Below are 20,202 nucleotides of genomic sequence, written 5' to 3'. Positions count from 1 at the left end.
ACTAGATATCCATGAGATTTGGGGAAAAGGAGGAACAGCAGCAGATCAAACCAGAAGTGTTCACTCAGCAGCAACTGGCTATCAGCAGTGCAAGTTAGCCATGTTCACCTGTGATAGCCTCTCTGACCAACTACGGAGCGGTAGTCGCCTGTCACGCCCATGTGACCTGCAAGGCAGACATCAGCACAGGTGACAGACTCTCCCTAATTTCCTCATAGACTGTCACACATCATTCAGACATCAACAGGCTCACAAAGCACCCTCTTTCCTACAGAGACCACTTCCAACCAGGCCTGCGTGTCACACAAAACTGAAACAAAAGATTACTATGTATAGGCCTATTCATACTGTTAATATTGAAACAATTTTGACGTGTAATGCTGTGATTAGAAACGGACCCGTTCTGTCTGTGTGCAGGTCCATGTTGTTGTTGTTCCACACCACCCTCATAGGTGGCACCACCATGGTTCTCACAGGGGGATTGCTTGGCTCCTTCTGGGGGGCCATGCCATTCGTCCTCATGCTCAGGGATTGATGGCTGTGGTTGCCTAGGTAGCGGCTCCCCAGGTAGGGGCTGTGGCTCCGGCTGGAGTCCGAGGCAGGGGAACAGTCCACCGTCTCGCAGCCGCTCTCATGACCATCATCCTCAGACATGCTGAAAACAGACAAAAGCAATCAATAACAGAACTAAATGTCCATGTTTGCTACTGATGATCAAGACTGTGGCCACTCAGGCAAGTTTTAAAAAATTGTTAACGTTTAAAGGTGCAGTTTGGCAGTACCTGTTGGGCCTCTTGCAGGGGGATGGGCTGGACTGCACCGAGGCAGAGGAGCTGGTGCTCAGAGTGCTGTCTGGGCTGCTGAGGGAACACACCCTCTCCATATTCAGAGAGCTCTTACACGCCTCGCAGTCAGGGCTGCCTTTGAACCTGCAGGAGGAACCCTCCTCCCCGTCCGTGTCACTGCTGATGCTGATGACGCTGAGGGTGGGGCTGGGCAGGTCGTGGATAACCACAGACTCTCGCTGCTGGTGGGACATGTCTATCCTCTCCTCCTCCACTGGCTTACAGCAGCTCACCTCCTCCTCATGTCTTCTTTCCTGCTCAACCTCAACCTCCACCATGGGCCTCTCCCCACGGGAACCATCTCCTCCTCCTGTGTGACTAACACGGTCGGCCATCTTTGGAGAGCGGCACATTGAGATTTGGACGTTCCCGTTGTTTTGGGAGTAGTACATGCTCCTAATACGAATTAGAGTAAAAGTAGTGAAGTTGTTAGTCAGTACATTTTAACACTGTTGTTTATGTAAGAACATGATCTGTGATTTGGTAGAACATTCACTTAAAGGGATACTTAAGGATTTTGGCAATGAGGCCCTTTATCTTCTTCCCCAGAGTCAAATGAACTCGTGGATATCGTTTTTATGTCTCTGCGTGTGGTTTGAAGGAACTTGCTAACTAGCGTTAGCAGATACCCATAGACTTACTCATTACGCTAACCCTAGTTAGCAACTACCTCCAACTTCCTTCATACTGGACACAGACATAAAAATGGTATCCACAAGTTCATCTGACTCTGGGGATGTACAGTGAGGGAAAAAAGTATTTGATCCCCTGCTGTTTTTGTACGTTTGCCCACTGACAAAGACATGATCAGTTTATACATTTTAATGGTAGGTTTATTTGAACAGTGAGAGACAGAATAACAACAACAAAATCCAGAAAAACACATGTCAAAAATGTTATCAATTGATTTGCATGTTAATGAGGGAAATAAGTATTTGACCCCACTGCAAAACATGACTTAGTACTTGGTGGCAAAACCCTTGTTGACAACCAGAGGTCAGACATTTCTTGTAGTTGGCCACCAGGTTTACACACATCTCAAGAGGGATTTTGTTCCACTCCTCTTTGCAGATCTTCTCCAAGTCATTAAGGTTTCGAGGCTGACGTTTGGCAACTCGAACCTTCAGCTCCCTCCACAGATTTTCTATGGGATTAAGGTCTGGAGACTGACTAGGCCACTCCAGGACCTTAATGTGCCTCTTCTTGAGCCACTCCTTTGTTGCCTTGGCCGTGTGTTTTGGGTCATTGTCATGCTGGAATACCCATCCACGACCCATTTTCAATGCCCTGGCTGAGGGAAGGAGGTTCTCACCCAAGATTTGACGGTACATGGCCCTGTCCATCGTCCCTTTGATGCGGTGAAGTTGTCCTGTCCCCTTAGCAGAAAAACACCTCCAAAGCATAATGTTTCCACCTCCATGTTTGACGGTGGGGATGGTGTTCTTGGGGTCATAGGCAGCATTCCTCCTCCTCCAAACACGGCGAGTTGAGTTGATGCCAAAGAGCTCGATTTTGGTCTCATCTGACCACAACACTTTCACCCAGTTCTCCTCTGAATCATTCAGATGTTCATTGGCAAACTTCAGACGGCCCTGTATATGTGCTTTCTTGAGCAGGGGGACCTTGCGGGCGCTGCAGGATTTCAGTCCTTCACGGCGTAGTGTGTTAACAATTGTTTTCTTGGTGACTATGGTCCCAGCTGCCTTGACATCATTGACAATATCCTCCTGTGTAGTTCTGGGCTGATTCCTCACTGTTCTCATGATCATTGCAACTCCACGAGGTGAGATCTTGCATGGAGCCCCAGGCCGAGGGAGATTGACAGTTATTTTGTGTTTCTTCCGTTTGCGAATAATCGCACCAACTGTTGTCACCTTCTCACCAAGCTGCTTGGCGATGGTCTTGTAGCCCATTCCAGCCTTGTGTAGGTCTACAATCTTGTCCCTGACATCCTTGGAGAGCTCTTCGGTCTTGGCCATGGTGGAGAGTTTGGAATCTGATTGATTGATTGCTTCTGTGGACAGGTGTCTTTTATACAGGTAACAAACTGAGATTAGGAGCACTCCCTTTAAGAGTGTGCTCCTAATCTCAGCTCGTTACCTGTATAAAAGACACCTGGGAGCCAGAAATCTTTCTGATTGAGAGGGGGTCAAATACTTATTTCTCTCATTAAAATGCAAATCAATTTATAACATTTTTGACATGCGTTTTTCTGGATTTTGTTGTTGTTATTCTGTCTCTCACTGTTCAAATAAACCTACCATTAACATTATAGACTGATCATTTCTTTGTCAGTGGGCAAACGTACAAAATCAGCAGGGGATCAAATACTTTTTTCCCTTACTGTAGATAAAGGGTCTCGTTGCCAAAATCCCAAAGTATTATCCCTTTGAAGCTGCAATATGTAACTTTTTGGGCAACCCGACCAAATTCACATAGAAATGTAAGCTATAGCTCCGTCATTCTCATTGAAAGCAAGTCTAAGAAGCGGTAGATCTGTTCCATGTGCGCTATTTCTATGCTTCCCGTTAAGTTTTGTTTTTGAGTCTTTTACTTTCGGTTTTGTACACCAGCTTCAAAACAGCTGAAAATACAATATTTTTGGTTATATATTTAACAGCGGTTTAGATGGCACAATGATTCTCTACACTATACTTGCTTATTTTGTCACAATCTGAAATTAGGCGAACTATTCACATTTTTGTAACCAGGAACTGACAGAGCGCTTTCTGCATTGTGCACCTTTAACTTCCAGGTGACAAATAAACTGATTAGATTTTGATTTGAGTAAAATCTATCATTTATCAAACCAGGCACAATGAATTTGGGTAAATTCAACAACAGCATTGATTTGCCATAGACCCTGTATGTGACTGGAGTGTGGAGGAGAAGCGTTGGGCTGACAGAGGGCATCTCACCGGTTCTGACTGGGCCGGTTCCTATTGTTGGCGTGCGGCTGTGGCCACACCACGTGTGCAATGCCAATGTTGATTGGTTGTGGACCGGGCATGGTCATTTGGTTGGTTAGAAGAGGCTGCATCATGTTGCTGTAATGGTTGCTGTGTTGCCTAACTTTCCTTTAAAAAGGCAAAACAACATGATATAAGTTTATCTCCACAATGTGAAGAAAGGGGCAAGTGAAGTACGTCTTAAAAAGGTAACTCCTCTGGTGAACTAACTCACCCCCAGTCACTGAGCCTCTGTGGGCCACCCACAGTATCAGAAGCCATAGTGGTGGGAGGGGGAGCCACTTGCTGCCAGGCTTGTACCAGGATCTGCTGGCCTCTACTTGACCACGGTTCCTGCAAAGGACAAAGACAGGAATCATTAGTGCACCATAAACCTTTAAGACTAGGTGAGGGAAACACCAAACCCCTGAAATTGCCTAACTTGAATTCTACTACCTCTGACCAGTGGGGAGACTAGCATCTGACTCCTGTATTGTATATAAGTGTCACTAATGTGAGCCAGTGTCTCACCTGTGCTATGACTCCAGGTCGCATCTGCAAAGGCTGTATGGGAGGGGCTTGGGTCACCATCGGTATCGTGTTCTCCATCCTAACTGTATATCCTGGCTGGTTTGGGTTACCTTCAAAACATAAGCATACTAGCATAAGATTTGAGCAAGAACAAATTCTTATTTACAATGACGGCCTACCAAAAGGCCTCCTGCGGGGACGGGGGATAAAAAAATAAAAATAATAATTAATAGTAATATACATGTATACACTACCATTCAAAAGTTTGGGGTCACTTAGAAATGTCCTTGTTTTCGAAAGAAAAGCACTTTTTTTGTCCATTAAAATAACATCAAATTGATCAGAAATACAGTATAGACATTGTTAATGTTGTAAATGGCTATTGTAGCTGGAAACGGCTGATTTTTTATGGAATATCTACATTGGCGTACAGAGGCCCATTATCAGCAACCATCAGTCCTGTGTTCCAATGGCACGATGTGTTTGCTAATCCAAGTTGATTATTTTAAAAGGCTAATTGATCATTAGAAAGACCTTTTGCAATTATGTTAGCACAGCTGAAAACTGAGGTGCTGATTAAAGAAGCAATAAAACTTGCCTTCTTGAGACTAGTTGAGTATCTGGAGAATCATCAATTGTGGGTTCAATTACAGGCTCAAAATTGCCAGAAACAAATAACTTTCTTCTGAAACTCGTCAGTTTATTCTTGTTCTGAGAAATGAAGGCTATTCCATGCGAGAAATTGCCAAGAAACTGATGATCTCGTACAACGCTGTGTACTACTCCCTTCACAGAACAACGCAAACTAGCTCTAACCAGAATAGAAAGAGGAGTGGGAGGCCCCGGTGCACAACTGAGCAAGAGGACAAATACATTAGTGTCTAGTTTGAGAAACAGACGACTCACAGGTCCTCAACTGGCAGCATTATTAAACCGTACCCGCAAAACACCAGTCTCAACGTCAACAGTGAAGAGGTGACTCCGGGATGCTGATCTTCTAGGCAGAGTTGGAAAGAAAAAGCCACATCTCAGACTGTCCAATAAAAAGAAAATATTAAGATGGGCAGTCTGAGATACGGCTTTTTCTTTGCAACTCTGCCTAGAAGGTCAGCATCCTGGAGTCGCCTCTTCACTGTTGACGTTGAGACTGGTGTTTTGCGGGTACTATTTAATGAAGCTGCCGCATGGAATAGCCTTCATTTCTCAGAACAAGAATAGACTGACGAGTTTCAGAAGAAAGTTATTTGTTTCTGGCCAGTTTGAGCCTGTAATCGAACCCACAATTGGTGATGCTCCAGATACTCAACTAGTCTCAAGAAGGCCAGTTTTATTGCTTCTTTAATCAGCACAACAGTTTTCAGCTGTGCTAACATAATTGCAAAAGGGCTTTCTAATGATCAATTAGCCTTTTAAGATTATCAACTTGGATTAGCGAACACAACGTGCCATTGGAACACAGGACTGATGGTTGCTGATAATGGGCCTCTGTACACCTATGTAGATATTCCATTAAAAATCAGCCGTTTCCAGCTACAATAGCCATTTACAACATTAACAATGTCTACACTATATTTCTGATCAATTGGATGTTATTTTAATGGACAAAAAATAATGCTTTTCTTTCTTTCTAAGTGACCCCAAACTTTTGAACGGTAGTATATATACACACATCACAACAAGAGAGACAACACAACATAAAGAGAGTCCTAAGACAACATAGCATGGCATCAACACATGAAAACACAGCAAGGTAGCAACCCAACATGAAAACAACATGGTAGCAACACAACATGGCAGCATCACAACATATGGTAGCAGCACAAGACATGGTACAAACATTGACTTTGTATCTTTCATGAAATGACTTGACTATGTGCTAATTTGAAAAGCTCTTTACCTTGCATGGCTGGGGGGCAGAGGATGAGGGCTGGCTGAAAGGAGTCATTACACCCAAACTGACTGTTTCCTGTCTGCAGCATCCCAGGATGCATCACAGAGGGAGCGGATTGTGTCAAAGCCTGCATTGAGGTGGGAGAGGTTTTTTTCATTATGATAAAACATTTTTGACCAACTTTTTATTAAGTTTTGTCATTTTTCTTTTTCAGAGGGGGGATACAGGTACAAAAACAATCAAATAAATGCATACAAAGATAACCCCAACCGATTCCCAATTGAGACATGGATTGTGTATGTGTGCCATGCAGAGGGTGAATGAGTAAGACAACAAAATTAAGTGCCTTTGAACGGGTATTGTAGTAGGTGCCAGGCGCACCAGTTTGTGTCAAGAACTGCAACGTGACTGGGTTTTTCACGTTCAACAGTTTCCTGTGTGTATCAATGGTCCACCACCCAAAGGACATCCAGCCAACTTGACACAACTGCAGGAAGCATTGGAGTCAACATGGGCCAGCATCCCTGTGGAACGCTTTCAACACCTTATAGAGCATGCCCCAACAAATTGAGGCTGTTCTGAGGGCAAAAGGGGGTGGGTGCAACTCAATATTAGGAAGGTGTTCCTAATGTTGTGTATGCTCAGTGTATATGGAAGTAGTTTAGTGGCTAAAAGAATAGGGGTTAAATGTGTCCAAAAAAAATCTATAATTTCCTGATCTTTCTTATAGCTCTCAGATATAGGACAGACACTTCAAAACAAACTTCCTTTTGGTGAATTTTTTCACCATCTGTTTTTCCATGTTATTCAATGCGTTTCTATGGGCTAATAGCAGTACGGCCAAAGTCAATGTTCCATTAAATATTTTTTTAATACCTAAAGGGGTCCAAAAACTCAAAATCAAATAGCTAAATGAACCTTGGGATGACCATGTAAAAACAATTCCATATGTTAGATTTGTTGATTTGAGCATTGTGTTAAAGTTTCTGCCAATGGTTTTATCTAAAGACGGAAATATATTTACATCCAAATATTTAAAATGGGAAACGATTGGGATTCCATAAGTAGAGATGGAGTCCTCCATTGGAGTCGTGAGCCAGTATAATGAGATGAAGTGATCAGTAGATTTGAGAGAAATTTGTATTATTTCCTTCGATTGACAAATTGCCTGGGCCAGAGAATAGCAGAGGCAAAATTGGATTGCCTTGTCTGCTGCTTCTAGTGATTCTGAACAGAGCAGAGCAGATATTGCCTGTTATAACTACAGCTGAGGAATTGGCATATCGTATTTTGATCATATTCATGAAATTGGAGCCAATTCCCATATGTTCCAAGACAGACCAGAGATATGACCATTCTTGCCTTTTCCTGCATGGAGAGATAATACAGCCCAAGGAGCTGTTGTTTCTCATGAAGCATCTAAGATCTGTAATATTCCACAGAGGTTATCAGAGCATAAAGGCTTTAACAAATCTGCTTTGTTCCATGTGGATCAATTTGGGTAAGTCTCGAGACTACAACATTTTGGAACAGAGTTTAATATCTGCTTTTATCAAAGACGGGGCGATAATGAGAACACTGGGTGGCATCCTTAAAATGTTTGAATAAAATCGAAATTGCTGTGTTCGCATCTCTCCCAAAATAACCATTGTGAACGGTGTACAGTTCTTTATAGAAGCAGGAGAATCTTTGATTAATTTGGGTTCTGATAGTAATTCCCGTTTCAGATTCAATAGTTGCTATATCAGTCAATTGATCATTACTGCCAGTAAACGACTGGGACGATTACCATGGAAGTAATGGTTGAGTTTTACTCGATGGATGGCAAAATCTGCTCTCTATCTTATCAATAAATTAAGCTATGTTTTGACTTTGGAAAGGGTAATAGCTACCTGGTCTGAAAGAGTGTTTGTTGAGAGCGCTCTAACACATTTCCAATTCTGATATCTTCTCTAAATCGTGATTTATTCAACCCAGATGCAAATGCAGTTGAATTATTTTTAATAAAACCTTTGGTGGCATCCCACAGAATCCGGGGGTCATCGACTGAATTTTTGTGCCTCTTTTAGGAGATTCTGACATTTTAAGTTGGCAGTAGTAAGTTTGGTGGTTAGACTCATATGTCGAATTTAAATGTTCTTGATTAAAGAAAATAGAGGTGTAGATAATAGTATGAAATCGATTAGTGAGAATGATTTATGCCTGTTTGAGTAGAAAGTGTACTCTTTTGCTTTGGGATTATGTGCTCGCGAGGCATCAACGAGGTTGTAATCACAGAGTATATGCTGGAGAGCCTTGGTTGCGTGTGGATTGTAGTTGGTCTTATTAGATTTGTCCCGCATGTCCAAAATGGCATTCATGTCTTTCCCAATAACCAGATGGAATTCAGTTCATTCTAACAATATGCTGTTCAGAGAATCAAAAAACATAGGATCATGGGCTCCCGAGTGGCGCAGTGGTCTAAACACTGCATCTCAGTGCTTGAGGCGTCACTATAGACCGAGTCGTGCAGCGGTCTAAACACTGCATCTCAGTGCTTGAGGCGTCACTATAGACCGAGTGGCGCAGTGGTCTAAGGCACTGCATCTCAGTGCTTGAGGCGTCACTACAGACCCCCTGGTTCGATTCCAGGCTGTATCACAACCGGCCGGGATTGGGAGTCCCATAGGGCGGCGCACAATTGGCCCAGCGTCGTCCAGGTTTGGCCGGTGTAGGCCGTCATTGTAAATAAGAATTTGTTCTTAACTGACTTGCCTAGTTAAATAAAGGTAAAATAAAAAAATATATGAATTTGGAGTATACACATGAATACAGGCCATTTTTCTTTCCATTATGGATACATTTAAGGTAAGTGATTCTGCCTTCTTGGTCGTCGCCATTACTCAATATGGTAATTGCGTTTCTAATGTATCATTATGATTACACCTTTAGTTTTGTTTGGGGCTGATGAAAAAGCAGCCAGTTTGTAGAAATAGTTCTCTATTCTATGTGTGTCCTTTTGGAGCAGGTGTGTTTCTTGGCGCATTGCTATATCAATATGGTTTCTTGCCAGGATATCAAGACAGCTGAAACATTTTATAGGTGAGTTTAGGCCTTTCAAATAACATGAGAATAGCTAGCGTTGCCATTGTTTTTCATCACTTACTTCAGAGACTGAAATGAGAGGTAGCAGTGCCTTTCAAATCTAAGTAAATATTATGCAATAGCCTTAATATTCCTGTAGGTGGAAACATTGGTCCAATAAGAAGTCTATGTACCCCAGCCATAAATGTAACATCAGATTTCCAGTGTTCATTAATTCAGACAATATATATCTGGCTTCTTGTGATTGTGCTTAATAGATTACCTGAGAGTGAACCGATCCCATCTTACTGAAGGCCATTGGCAGTCCAGCGGATTTGGTTGAGGGTCTGGGGAACGGGGCTTTGTTGCGGTTGAGTGTGTCGTACGCGTTGGGCCGTGATTGACAGGCGTCCATGATGTGGAAACATGATTGAACACTAAAGAGACGAAAGGGAGGAGATGAAGACTCAAGCAGAGGGATGGAACATTATGGCCTACTTCCTACTTCTGATCTGTGTCCATCTGTAATCATAGTTTGTAGCTCACCATTTCTTTGTAGTGCATGGAAGAGCTTTTGTTGGTTTGTTGTTTAGCCATAGGTTAGACTTACTGATTGTTGTGGGGGAAGTCGAGGAGGTGCTGCATGGTGACAAAGGGATGGTTGAGGGCATCGGAGGGAGAAATCCTCTTCTCAGCATCAATTAGCAACATGGTCTTCAGCAGGCCCACAAACTCCCTCCGGTCGGCCTTCTCCGCCAACGAGTCACTGCCCTCCATGTTCAGCACCAGATTCACCTGAGGAGGCAGAACGAAATCAACATCTTTAGCTACTCTATTAAAATCCACTGGTGTTCACTGGTCACACTACTGTGTCATATGATCGTTTAAGAATCATCATTTACTTGAATGCAATTTTGTACTTTGCTTAAATGTGTCACATTGTTCAAAGTTCTGTACTCACATGTGCTATGTCATCCAGACTGCTAAAGATGTACTTCCTAGCCTCTTTGGATTTCATCCCAGTCTCAGTTTCATGTTCCTCTGTCAGCTACAGAAATGGGAGAGTCTTCAAAATATGGACATGCATTCTCTAGAATTCTGCCTAGCGTACTCAGAACTGGGTGTACTTATGGTATATGATGTCCATGTTCAGTAGTCACATGGTGTCAGCGCGCGTTACCTTCAGTCTCCAGGGAGCATAAGGCGAGTCAGACTCTTTGCAGAAGAAGCGGGAAGTCTTGGTCCCCACGTTCAGCAGTTGCTCCCCCGGCAACCCTTGTGTCTGAGATATGTAGCGAATCTATGGAGGAGGAGAGACAAAGAGGAAGAAAATATTATGATTACTGCATTTACATAATTATCCTGCTTGTCAGACCTACTCCTATACATTTACAAAGGGAATCACCAACATTAAGAGCCATTTCCATTATCCTTTTCACACATAACAACAAACGGGTGTGATCATTCTACAGTGGTCCCTGCAGCGTACGATCAAACCGGTTTGCTTAGAACGCTCATTTAGAACGTCCAGTTTCGATTGACACAACAGTCAGCATTTGAGCTAGCCACACTTTTTTTTCATATACATATTTCACACAAACACAGTCCTTACAAAGTTATGTCCTGAATGTGACCAGTTTATTTTTGAATGCAATGTTCAGACATTCACAGAAGCAGCGACAGCATACACAACCATCCAAATCGGAAAATGTAGGCTACATTAGTCCTAGCGCTAATTTAGGAAAGATAGACATAACACAAGAGGTCATATTTAGAGAACTCTCGGCTGACAGAAACCACAATATGAATTAGCTAATAGCAATTACTATTTACAATTCATCACATCACGGGTGAACTCACCATTGATCAAAATAATTGAGTAAAACACGTTCTAGTAATCTGAAGTAATCCGACGATGGGTAGTTTGCGCACACCACCATGTTTGTTTTTTCGCTTCAACCAATGATAACAGGAGACAAGATGAGTTTGGTCTGTTTGCAGTATTCATGTTGAAGGGGGTGTGTCATCTAGGATCATTCACTTCCCTTCATTCACTTCTGGAAGTTTGCTCAAAAGATGAGAACCATTCCTTCACATCAGTATAACATCTTTGGTCTGACAGATGTTTACGTGACACCCAGAATGCATTGTATAATGTCAACAAACATGGCGCCACACATCGCTTAGCATTCGTTTATTATAAATCAGTACAACCTTCAAAAAAGTATTTTACATCATAGGTGTCACAATCTATGTAATAATCGGAATGCATTAACTGTCACCAGTACTTGAAAACGTGAAAAAAACTGTAAATGCCAGCCAGAAAATGTGCCTGTTCGTGCAAGACTGCGCAAATGTCTGCAAACTTGATCTGCGGAAACACTAGGGAAGTGCTTAAGCTCTCCTCAAAGAGAGAAGTTTATCCGGCTCAGTAAAGCCTCAAACATACACTGAAATGGGCTACTTCTAATTTATATTAATGAGGCAGAACACACCTCAATTCAAACTGTTGTTAGAAAATACACTGCTCAAAAAAATAAAGGGAACACTAAAATAACACATCCTAGATCTGAATGAATGAAATAATCTTATTAAATACTTTTTTCTTTACATAGTTGAATGTGCTGACAACAAAATCACACAAAAATTATCAATGGAAATCAAATGTATCAACCCATGGAGGTCTGGATTTGGAGTCACCCTCAAAATTAAAGTGGAAAACCACATTACAGGCTGATCCAACTTTGATGTAATGTCCTTAAAACAAGTCAAAATGAGGCTCAGTAGTGTGTGTGGCCTCCACGTGCCTGTATGACCTCCCTTCAACACCTGGGCATGCTCCTGATGAGGTGACGGATGGTCTCCTGAGGGATCTCCTCCCAGACCTGGCCTACAGCATCCGCCAACTCCTGGACAGTCTGTGGTGCAACGTGGCGTTGGTGGATGGAGCGAGACATGATGTCCCAGATGTGCTCAATTGGATTCAGGTCTGGGGAACGGGCGGGCCAGTCCATAGCATCAATGCCTTCCTCTTGCAGGAACTGCTGACACACTCCAGCCACATGAGGTCTAGCATTGTCTTGCATTAGGAGGAACCCAGGGCCAACCGCACCAGCATATGGTCTCACAAGGGGTCTGAGGATCTCATCTCGGTACCTAATGGCAGTCAGGCTACCTCTGGCGAGCACATGGAGGGCTGTGCGGCCCCCCAAAGAAATGCCACCCCACACCATGACTGACCCACCGCCAAACCAGTCATGCTGGAGGATGTTGCAGGCAGCAGAACGTTCTCCACGGCGTCTCCAGACTCTGTCACGTCTGTCACATGTGCTCAGTGTGAACCTGCTTTCATCTGTGAAGAGCACAGGGCGAATTTGCCAATTTTGGTGTTCTCTGGCAAATGCCAAACGTCCTGCACGGTGTTGGGCTGTAAGCACAACCCCCACCTGTGGACGTCGGGCCCTCATACCACCCTCATGGAGTCTGTTTCTGACCGTTTGAGCAGACACATGCACATTTGTGGCCTGCTGGAGGTCATTTTGCAGGGCTCTGGCAGTGCTCCTCCTGCGCCTCCTTGCACAAAGGCGGAGGTAGCAGTCCTGCTGCTGGGTTGTTGCCCTCCTACGGCCTCCTCCACGTCTCCTGATGTACTGGCCTGTCTCCTGGTAGCGCCTCCATGCTCTGGACACTACGCTGACAGACACAGCAAACCTTCTTGCCACAGCTCGCATTGATGTGCCATCCTGGATGAGCTGCACTACCTGAGCCACTTGTGTGGGTTGTAGACTCCGTCTCATGCTACCACTGGAGTGAAAGCACCGCCAGCATTCAAAAGTGACAAAAACATCAGCCAGGAAGCATAGGAACTGAGAAGTGGTCTGTGGTCACCACCTGCAAAACCAGTCCTTTATTGGGGGTGTCTTGCTAATTGCCTATAATTTCCACCGGTTGTCTATTCCATTTGCACAACAGCATGTGAAATGTATTGTCAATCAGTGTTGCTTCCTTAGTGGACAGAAGTGTGATTGACTTGGAGTTACATTGTGTTGTTTAAGTGTTCCCTTTATTTTTTTGAGCAGTGTAATTAGAAATGGACAAGTTGAAACATACGCCTGTTGCGTAACAATCACATTTTGTAACAGTGAGTATATTCTGACATCACGTGCATAAAACAAATCACGCTGGGGTGACTGTTAGAAAGATATTTGTAACTCATGTGAAAAGGTTAAGTAGCTTGTTTCAGAGGAGCACTGAGCATTCCGATCATCAGCCCAGAGCATTCCGATCATCAGTGGTCCTCTGTAGCTCAGCTGGTAGAGCACGGCGCTTGTAACGCCAAGGTAGTGGGTTCGATCCCCGGGACCACCCATACACAAAAAAATTATGCACGCACGACTGTAAGTCGCTTTGGATAAAAGCGTCTGCTAAATGGCATATTATTATTATTATTATTATCAGCCCAGAGCATTCTGACCATCAGCCCAGAGCATTCTGATCATCAGCCAGGGATCTGTGTATCATAGCGCTACACAGACACTCATCAAGACAAACTAGACAATGAAAGTACAAAAGTATTTTAAATGCAGGATGTAAATAGAACTGACCACTGCACTGCTGTTGATGGAAGACTGGACCTCCAAGTGAGGTTTTTGTGACATGGCGGTGTCCCAGCCCTCCCAAACATCCCCAAGGACAAAGACACTTAAGCCCAACCAGATTGTTTCTCTGCCTCTAGCAATCCAAGCTAATCAAAAGGTTACTTGCAGATCTTCCAAATGGACAGGTCAAAATGGGCTAAGTAAATAGACAAATACAATCCCAGTACAAATATAGGCTATTCTTCTGTTATAGCACTCCTCCTCATCACTTGCTACTTTGCTAGGTCAAATCAAAAGTTTATGGTCGCGTACACAGATTTGCAGATGTTATCGCAGGTGCAGCGAAATGCTTGTGTTTCTAGCTCCAACAGTGCAGCAATGCCTAGCAATACACATAATAAAAAAACAACACAAAAATAAGTTATATAGGATGAGCCATGACTAGAATACAGTATACATATAAAGTGGGTGAAACAGTAAACATTATTAAAGTGAACAGTGTTCAATGACTACGTACATAGGTGGGGGGGATTGCCTGTTTTGCATGTTATTTTGGCATTAATACGCATCACATTTTCTTGATTAAGGCAGCTCCAAAATGCAGGTTTTTCAGCTTAGCTCAGTGCTTTCTGTGGTGATGGGGCAAGCCAGCAGAAAATGGGAGCATTGCGCCGTGATTGGCTCAGTGTTCTGTCACTCATGGGGACACTACCGCCAAGTCTAAGTCCTTAGTAAGGGTAGACATCCAAAATGTAAGCCCTTTGGGTCCTGCCATAGAGTTACATTAGAAGTGCCCTTCCAAGAAGGCTCATGGTCATTGGCCACAGATAAAGTGACGTCAAATCATGTTATATCTACAGTAGCTTTAATTGGACTGATCATGTCAACATCTTACTTTCAAAATCTTAGCTAGCAGTCATCATCATGAATCAAGTCGACAATGTACTGGCAAATCCTTTTTAATCCTTGTCATATGAAGATAAATAATGAAGAGAAATTATAGATAAAACGTATCAGTGCTCATCAGCCATTGGACATAAACATTACACAAGTTGGAAATCGCAAACTCAACAATGAGTGGTTTGGAAGGAATGAGTGGCTAACTGCAAGCGTTGCAAAGTGATCACTAGCCTGCTATAGGCGATATGCACAGGCGAGCATGACGTATCTCTGGTTAAATCTCAGGATGGATGTAAACTTCCGGTTATCGTAGAATGCAGTGCTACCGTATGCTAGCATTGAATGCTTGTCGTCAAAAACATCAGAAACGGTTAATTTTCGTCGTTGTTGTTGTTTATCTTAATGTTTATGTTAATGTTTTTACTTGTAATACTTCGTCTTGACTTATAACACGATGACGTTTAAACGTACGAAAGTGTCCTTTCAAAAACAGGATGACAGCTCTTCCAGCCATCACTGCTGTGTGCCGCAATGTACAGTGTCTGCCAGATGCAATTCTTCTGTTAGTTTTTTTTACATTTCCCAAAGACAGTGAATTACATAAACGGTGGGTGATTAACATTCCACAAGTCAACTTTCTTACAACAAACACACGAGTCTGCAGCCGACACATTCTAAGTGAAGATGTGATAGAGCCTCCGACTCCAGCTGGGCGCAGACGTCTGAAGAAGGGAGCTGTTCCAGTGCTGTTTCAATGGAACAATTTCAGTCTTCCAGCCCCACGGCCCGGAGTTTGGGAAAGGACCGAGCGTCCCAACACAGAAACCATGAATGATCCGTCTGTGGAATTGGACTGTCCTCCTGACCATGACTAATGCAACAGTACTGAACCTGCTGCACTGGATATGTCACTTGACCACAATGAAGAACTTAGTGTAGAGATAGCAAGGCTCCGAAATCAAATTGAGGAGATAACTATCAGCAGCAAATTCTGCTTGGAGCGGTTTGCTGGATCTGATGATGACATAAGGTTTTTCACAAGGTAAATTAAAATGTCCAATGTGTTTAATATATAGGCCTATGTATTTGAGCTGTCAACAATGACTAGTATTATTATCTGTTTAAATGTTGCATGTGTGTTGTAAGCTACTGGAAACCTTGAATTTCCCTCGGGATGAGTAAAGTATCTAAAACTATCTACTAGCGCATTAATTGTATTTTAATTTTGTAGCCTAGTACCAATAACAACAGTAGAGTGAAGGTTTTGCTCCTAATTCCTCTTGAAAAGTAGAAACATCAAGTACAAAAGCAAGGAAGTTGGGCCTTATGTTTATAAAGAAAGAAGTAAAGATGACAGGACAGTTTTGAGTAGAACATCAGCAGTATGAAGAACAGCTGAGTGGAATATGTTACTGTCATTGCAGTCATCAAGTCAGGAAAAAGTAGTAATCTCATTTTTGTTTACATTTCAAACCAAACTCCAATTTGTTTACAACAGACCCAACAACAAAGCATGGCAATTCCCACTCAGCTACCCTGGTCTGTATTAGGCTACCACTGTTCAGCTATCGTGAAAACCACTAAAGTTCTAAAGTGTTCTCTTAGCAATGGCAATCAAAGCTGTGGTAACATTAAACGAGTAAAACATGTGTTGAACGTAACCTTGAACAAGTTCAACAGAACTTTGAACGTGTCACTTAATCTAGTCCTACTCTCAGCTGGTGTGGTGGCTTTAGTTTCTTAATTGAGCGGTAGCAGTGGGCTCTCACAGAGATCTCATTTGTAGCCCTGTTTTTACCTGATACTTTCATAAAAGTACAAACACATGAAGTGAGAGGTATATACACATGATTAAACTTTATTTAAAGCATGATTAACCTGAAGCAGGACGGAGTCATGACTTAAAACACCAAAGCAAGGCTTCTAGCTCAGGCTAGTTAGCGTTAGCATATTACCGTCAAAGTTGCAAAGAAAAGAAGAAACGTAAAATTTGAAGCCTTTATCCAGTTTGCTACGTGGTGTCGTACTGGGACGACCCTCCGTATATCATTAACAGATACTTTAGGCAACTCCAGCAAACACCTTGTAAACTTCATCTCTGCCATCATAACGGTCTACTGTCACTGTCTAATGTTTTTTTCCGGTAACCGGAAATGCCCAAGCATCCTTACGCCAATGCGGAAGTGATGCGTGCATAGAGCCTATTCAGTGGAGTGGCTGTGTGGTTTTTTTACCCCAGAGCTCCCACCATAAATCCAGAGAATGCAGACTAATGACAAAATTTGCCCACAAAAGGACCGCCACCTTCCTGTTCAAGTGAGCACAGCACAACAAGGTGAGTCCAAACATTTCTTGTATGCTGCTGCATAAATTATGTAATATTCAAGGGAGATACAGTGGGGGAAAAAAGTATTTAGTCAGCCACCAATTGTGCAAGCTCTCCCACTTAAAAAGATGAGAGGCCTGTAATTCACACGTCAACTATGACAGGCAAATTGAGAGAAAAAAATCCAGAAAATCACATTGTAGGATTTTTAATGAATTTATTTGCAAATTATGGTGGAAAATAAGTATTTGGTCACCTACAAACAAGCAACATTTCTGGCTCTCACAGACCTGTAACTTCTTCTTTAAGAGGCTCCTCTGTCCTCCACTCGTTACCTGTATTAATGGCACCTGTTTGAACTTGTTATCAGTATAAAAGACACCTGTCCACAACCTCAAACAGTCACACTCCAAACTCCACTATGGCCAAGACCAAAGAGCTGTCAAAAAACACCAGAAACAAAATTGTAGACCTGCACCAGGCTGGGAAGACTGAATCTGCAATAGGTAAGCAGCTTGGTTTGAAGAAATCAACTGTGGGAGCAATTATTAGGAAATGGAAGACATACAAGACCACTGATAATCTCCCTCGATCTGGGGCTCCACGCAAGATCTCACCCCGTGGGGTCAAAATGATCACAAGAACGGTGAGCAAAAATCCCAGAACCACACGGGGGGACCTAGTGAATGACCTGCAGAGAGCTGGGACCAAAGTAACAAAGCCTACCATCAGTAACACACTACGCCGCCAGGGACTCAAATCCTGCAGTGCCAGACGTGTCCCCCTGCTTAAGCCAGTACATGTCCAGGCCCGTCTGAAGTTTGCTAGAGTGCATTTGGATGATCCAGAAGAGGATTGGGAGAATGTCATATGGTCAGATGATACCAAAATAGAACTTTTTGGTAAAAACTCAACTCGTCGTGTTTGGAGGACAAAGAATGCTGAGTTGCATCCAAAGAACACCATACCTACTGTGAAGCATGGGGGTGGAAACATCATGCTTTGGGGCTGTTTTTCTGCAAAGGGACCAGGACGACTGATCCGTGTAAAGGAAAGAATGAATGGGGCCATGTATCGTGAGATTTTGAGTGAAAACCTCCTTCCATCAGCAAGGGCATTGAAGATTAAATGTGGCTGGGTCTTTCAGCATGACAATGATCCCAAACACACTGCCCGGGCAACGAAGGAGTGGCTTCGTAAGAAGCATTTCAAGGTCCTGGAGTGGCCTAGCCAGTCTCCAGATCTCAACCCCATTGAAAATCTTTGGAGAGAGTTGAAAGTCTGTGTTGCCCAGCGACAGCCCCAAAACATCACTGCTCTAGAGGAGATCTGAATGGAGGAATGGGCCAAAATACCAGCAACAGTGTGTGAAAACCTTGTGAAGACTTACAGAAAACGTTTGACCTGTGTCATTGCCAACAAAGGGTATATAACAAAGTATTGAGAAACTTTTGTTATTGACCAAATACTTATTTTCCACCATAATTTGCAAATAAAATCATTAAAAATCCTACAATGTGATTTTCTGGATTTTTTTTTCTCATTTTGTCTGTCATAGTTGATGTGTACCTATGATGAAAATTACAGGCCTCTCATCTTTTTAAGTGGGAGAACTTGCACAATTGGTGGCTGACTAAATACTTTTTTCCCCCACTGTATGTATACTGTAGCTAAGAAAGTAATACTAAGTGTATGTTGTGTAGTAAGCTGTTAGTAGCCCATGTGCCTCACCCTAATAATTTGGTCTATTTTCACCAACGCGGTATTGTAAACACATCGTTCATGGCCAGTGTGTGCTTGTTTGCAGACATTTTCTTGTACAGCTTTGACAGTGCTACTGATCATAGTGGTGGCGCTTGGCTTGCACGTGCAAATTCTATAATAGAATTGTGTTATTTGACGTGTATCTTTTTTGATACGCAAAGACACAAACGGCATTCAATGTGCCTCACCTTAATAATTTGGTCTACTTTCACCTCTTAATTTCGCCTACTGTTCTGACTTGGTGGGGCACATGTAGCCTATAACCTGTTTTAGAGAAATGTAATCATTGAATATTGTAAGAGCTTTCATTGTCTGCTTATATGCCCCCTTTATTTATCCTACGATTCTGACTTGGTGTACACTAAGAACGGCCCATGTTCTGAATTCTGCCGATGTACATTTCAAAAGTGCTGAACAAATAGTTATATTGACTACGTCCGTTGTAGCTCGCTCATTAATGTCTTAATCGAAATTACAGATTGCCTCTTATCTGCTTGTCGTCCCCTTATGCCATAGTCTGTACATTTCAATTGTCAGTAGAAACCACATTTGTTTAAGCAAGTCAGCCATATCAGCTATGTTATTTTAAAAGGCAGTAAATGAGGCTGAAGGAACTGTTTCGCTGCCAGACAAGGCTCCGTTGATAGCCAGGTGTAACAGTGGTAAGATGTTGGGACTGCTGTTGGGACTCTGCTGTTGGGACAGCTTTATGTAGCCCCTAACAGTTTGTGGGCACCATTTGTCAATGTTATTGTACAATTAATGTATTGTTTAGTGTTGTGTAGTGGCTTTGCTGGCATGCATTCCACAATTTCTTTTTTTTGCACCACCAAGATTTACATGCTAAAAATCGGCAGCAGTCTAATTTGCAGGGTAGAGTACAGGGTGGTAGCCGGCTAGAACAGTGACTAAGGTTCAGGGCAGGGTACTGGGCGGAGGTCGGCTAGTGGTGACTGTTTAACAGTCTGATGGCCTGGAGATAGAAGCCGTTTTTCAGTCTCTCAGTCCCAGCTTTGATGCACCTGTACAGTCTTCGCATTCTAGATGGTAGTGGGGTGAACAGGCTGTGGCTCGGGTGGCTGAGGTCCTTGATATGTTGACTGAGAGCCACTTAACATGCTCAGGACAGACGTAGGCCTACTGTGCTCCAAATTGCTATGGCAACCTTTCCAATCCCACTAAGTGGAGGTAAGGCAACCTTAATGCAATAATCATCACCTTACAAAATACATGTTACTTATCTGGTAACTTGGTGATATAATTATTTCTTATTCAAACAACAATTTCATTGCTGCCCATGAGATCATTACTCAAATTATTATTTAAACACCAATAG

At 42.8% G+C, this 20,202-nt stretch overlaps 1 protein-coding gene across 1 annotated transcript in view; it reads right to left on the bottom strand.

Moving 5' to 3' along the window:
- Positions 1-20,202, bottom strand: part of hipk3a (homeodomain interacting protein kinase 3a) — a 56,919-nt gene that overhangs the window by 8,685 nt on the left and 28,032 nt on the right. The window contains exons 3-12 of the mRNA XM_084168156.1: positions 10,459-10,578; positions 10,240-10,326; positions 9,889-10,073; positions 9,562-9,715; positions 6,222-6,342; positions 4,325-4,434; positions 4,029-4,147; positions 3,764-3,922; positions 783-1,241; positions 399-655 (exon numbers count right to left, since the gene is read on the bottom strand). Of these exons, the coding sequence (XP_084024282.1) occupies positions 399-655; positions 783-1,241; positions 3,764-3,922; positions 4,029-4,147; positions 4,325-4,434; positions 6,222-6,342; positions 9,562-9,715; positions 9,889-10,073; positions 10,240-10,326; positions 10,459-10,578 (1,771 nt within the window). The remainder of the gene's footprint in view (positions 1-398; positions 656-782; positions 1,242-3,763; positions 3,923-4,028; positions 4,148-4,324; positions 4,435-6,221; positions 6,343-9,561; positions 9,716-9,888; positions 10,074-10,239; positions 10,327-10,458; positions 10,579-20,202) is intronic.

Source organism: Coregonus lavaretus (assembly GCF_964263955.1).
Source record: "Coregonus lavaretus genome assembly, chromosome: 9".
Taxonomy (NCBI): Eukaryota; Metazoa; Chordata; class Actinopteri; order Salmoniformes; family Salmonidae; genus Coregonus; species Coregonus lavaretus.
This window is presented reverse-complemented; position numbering and strand designations above follow the sequence as displayed.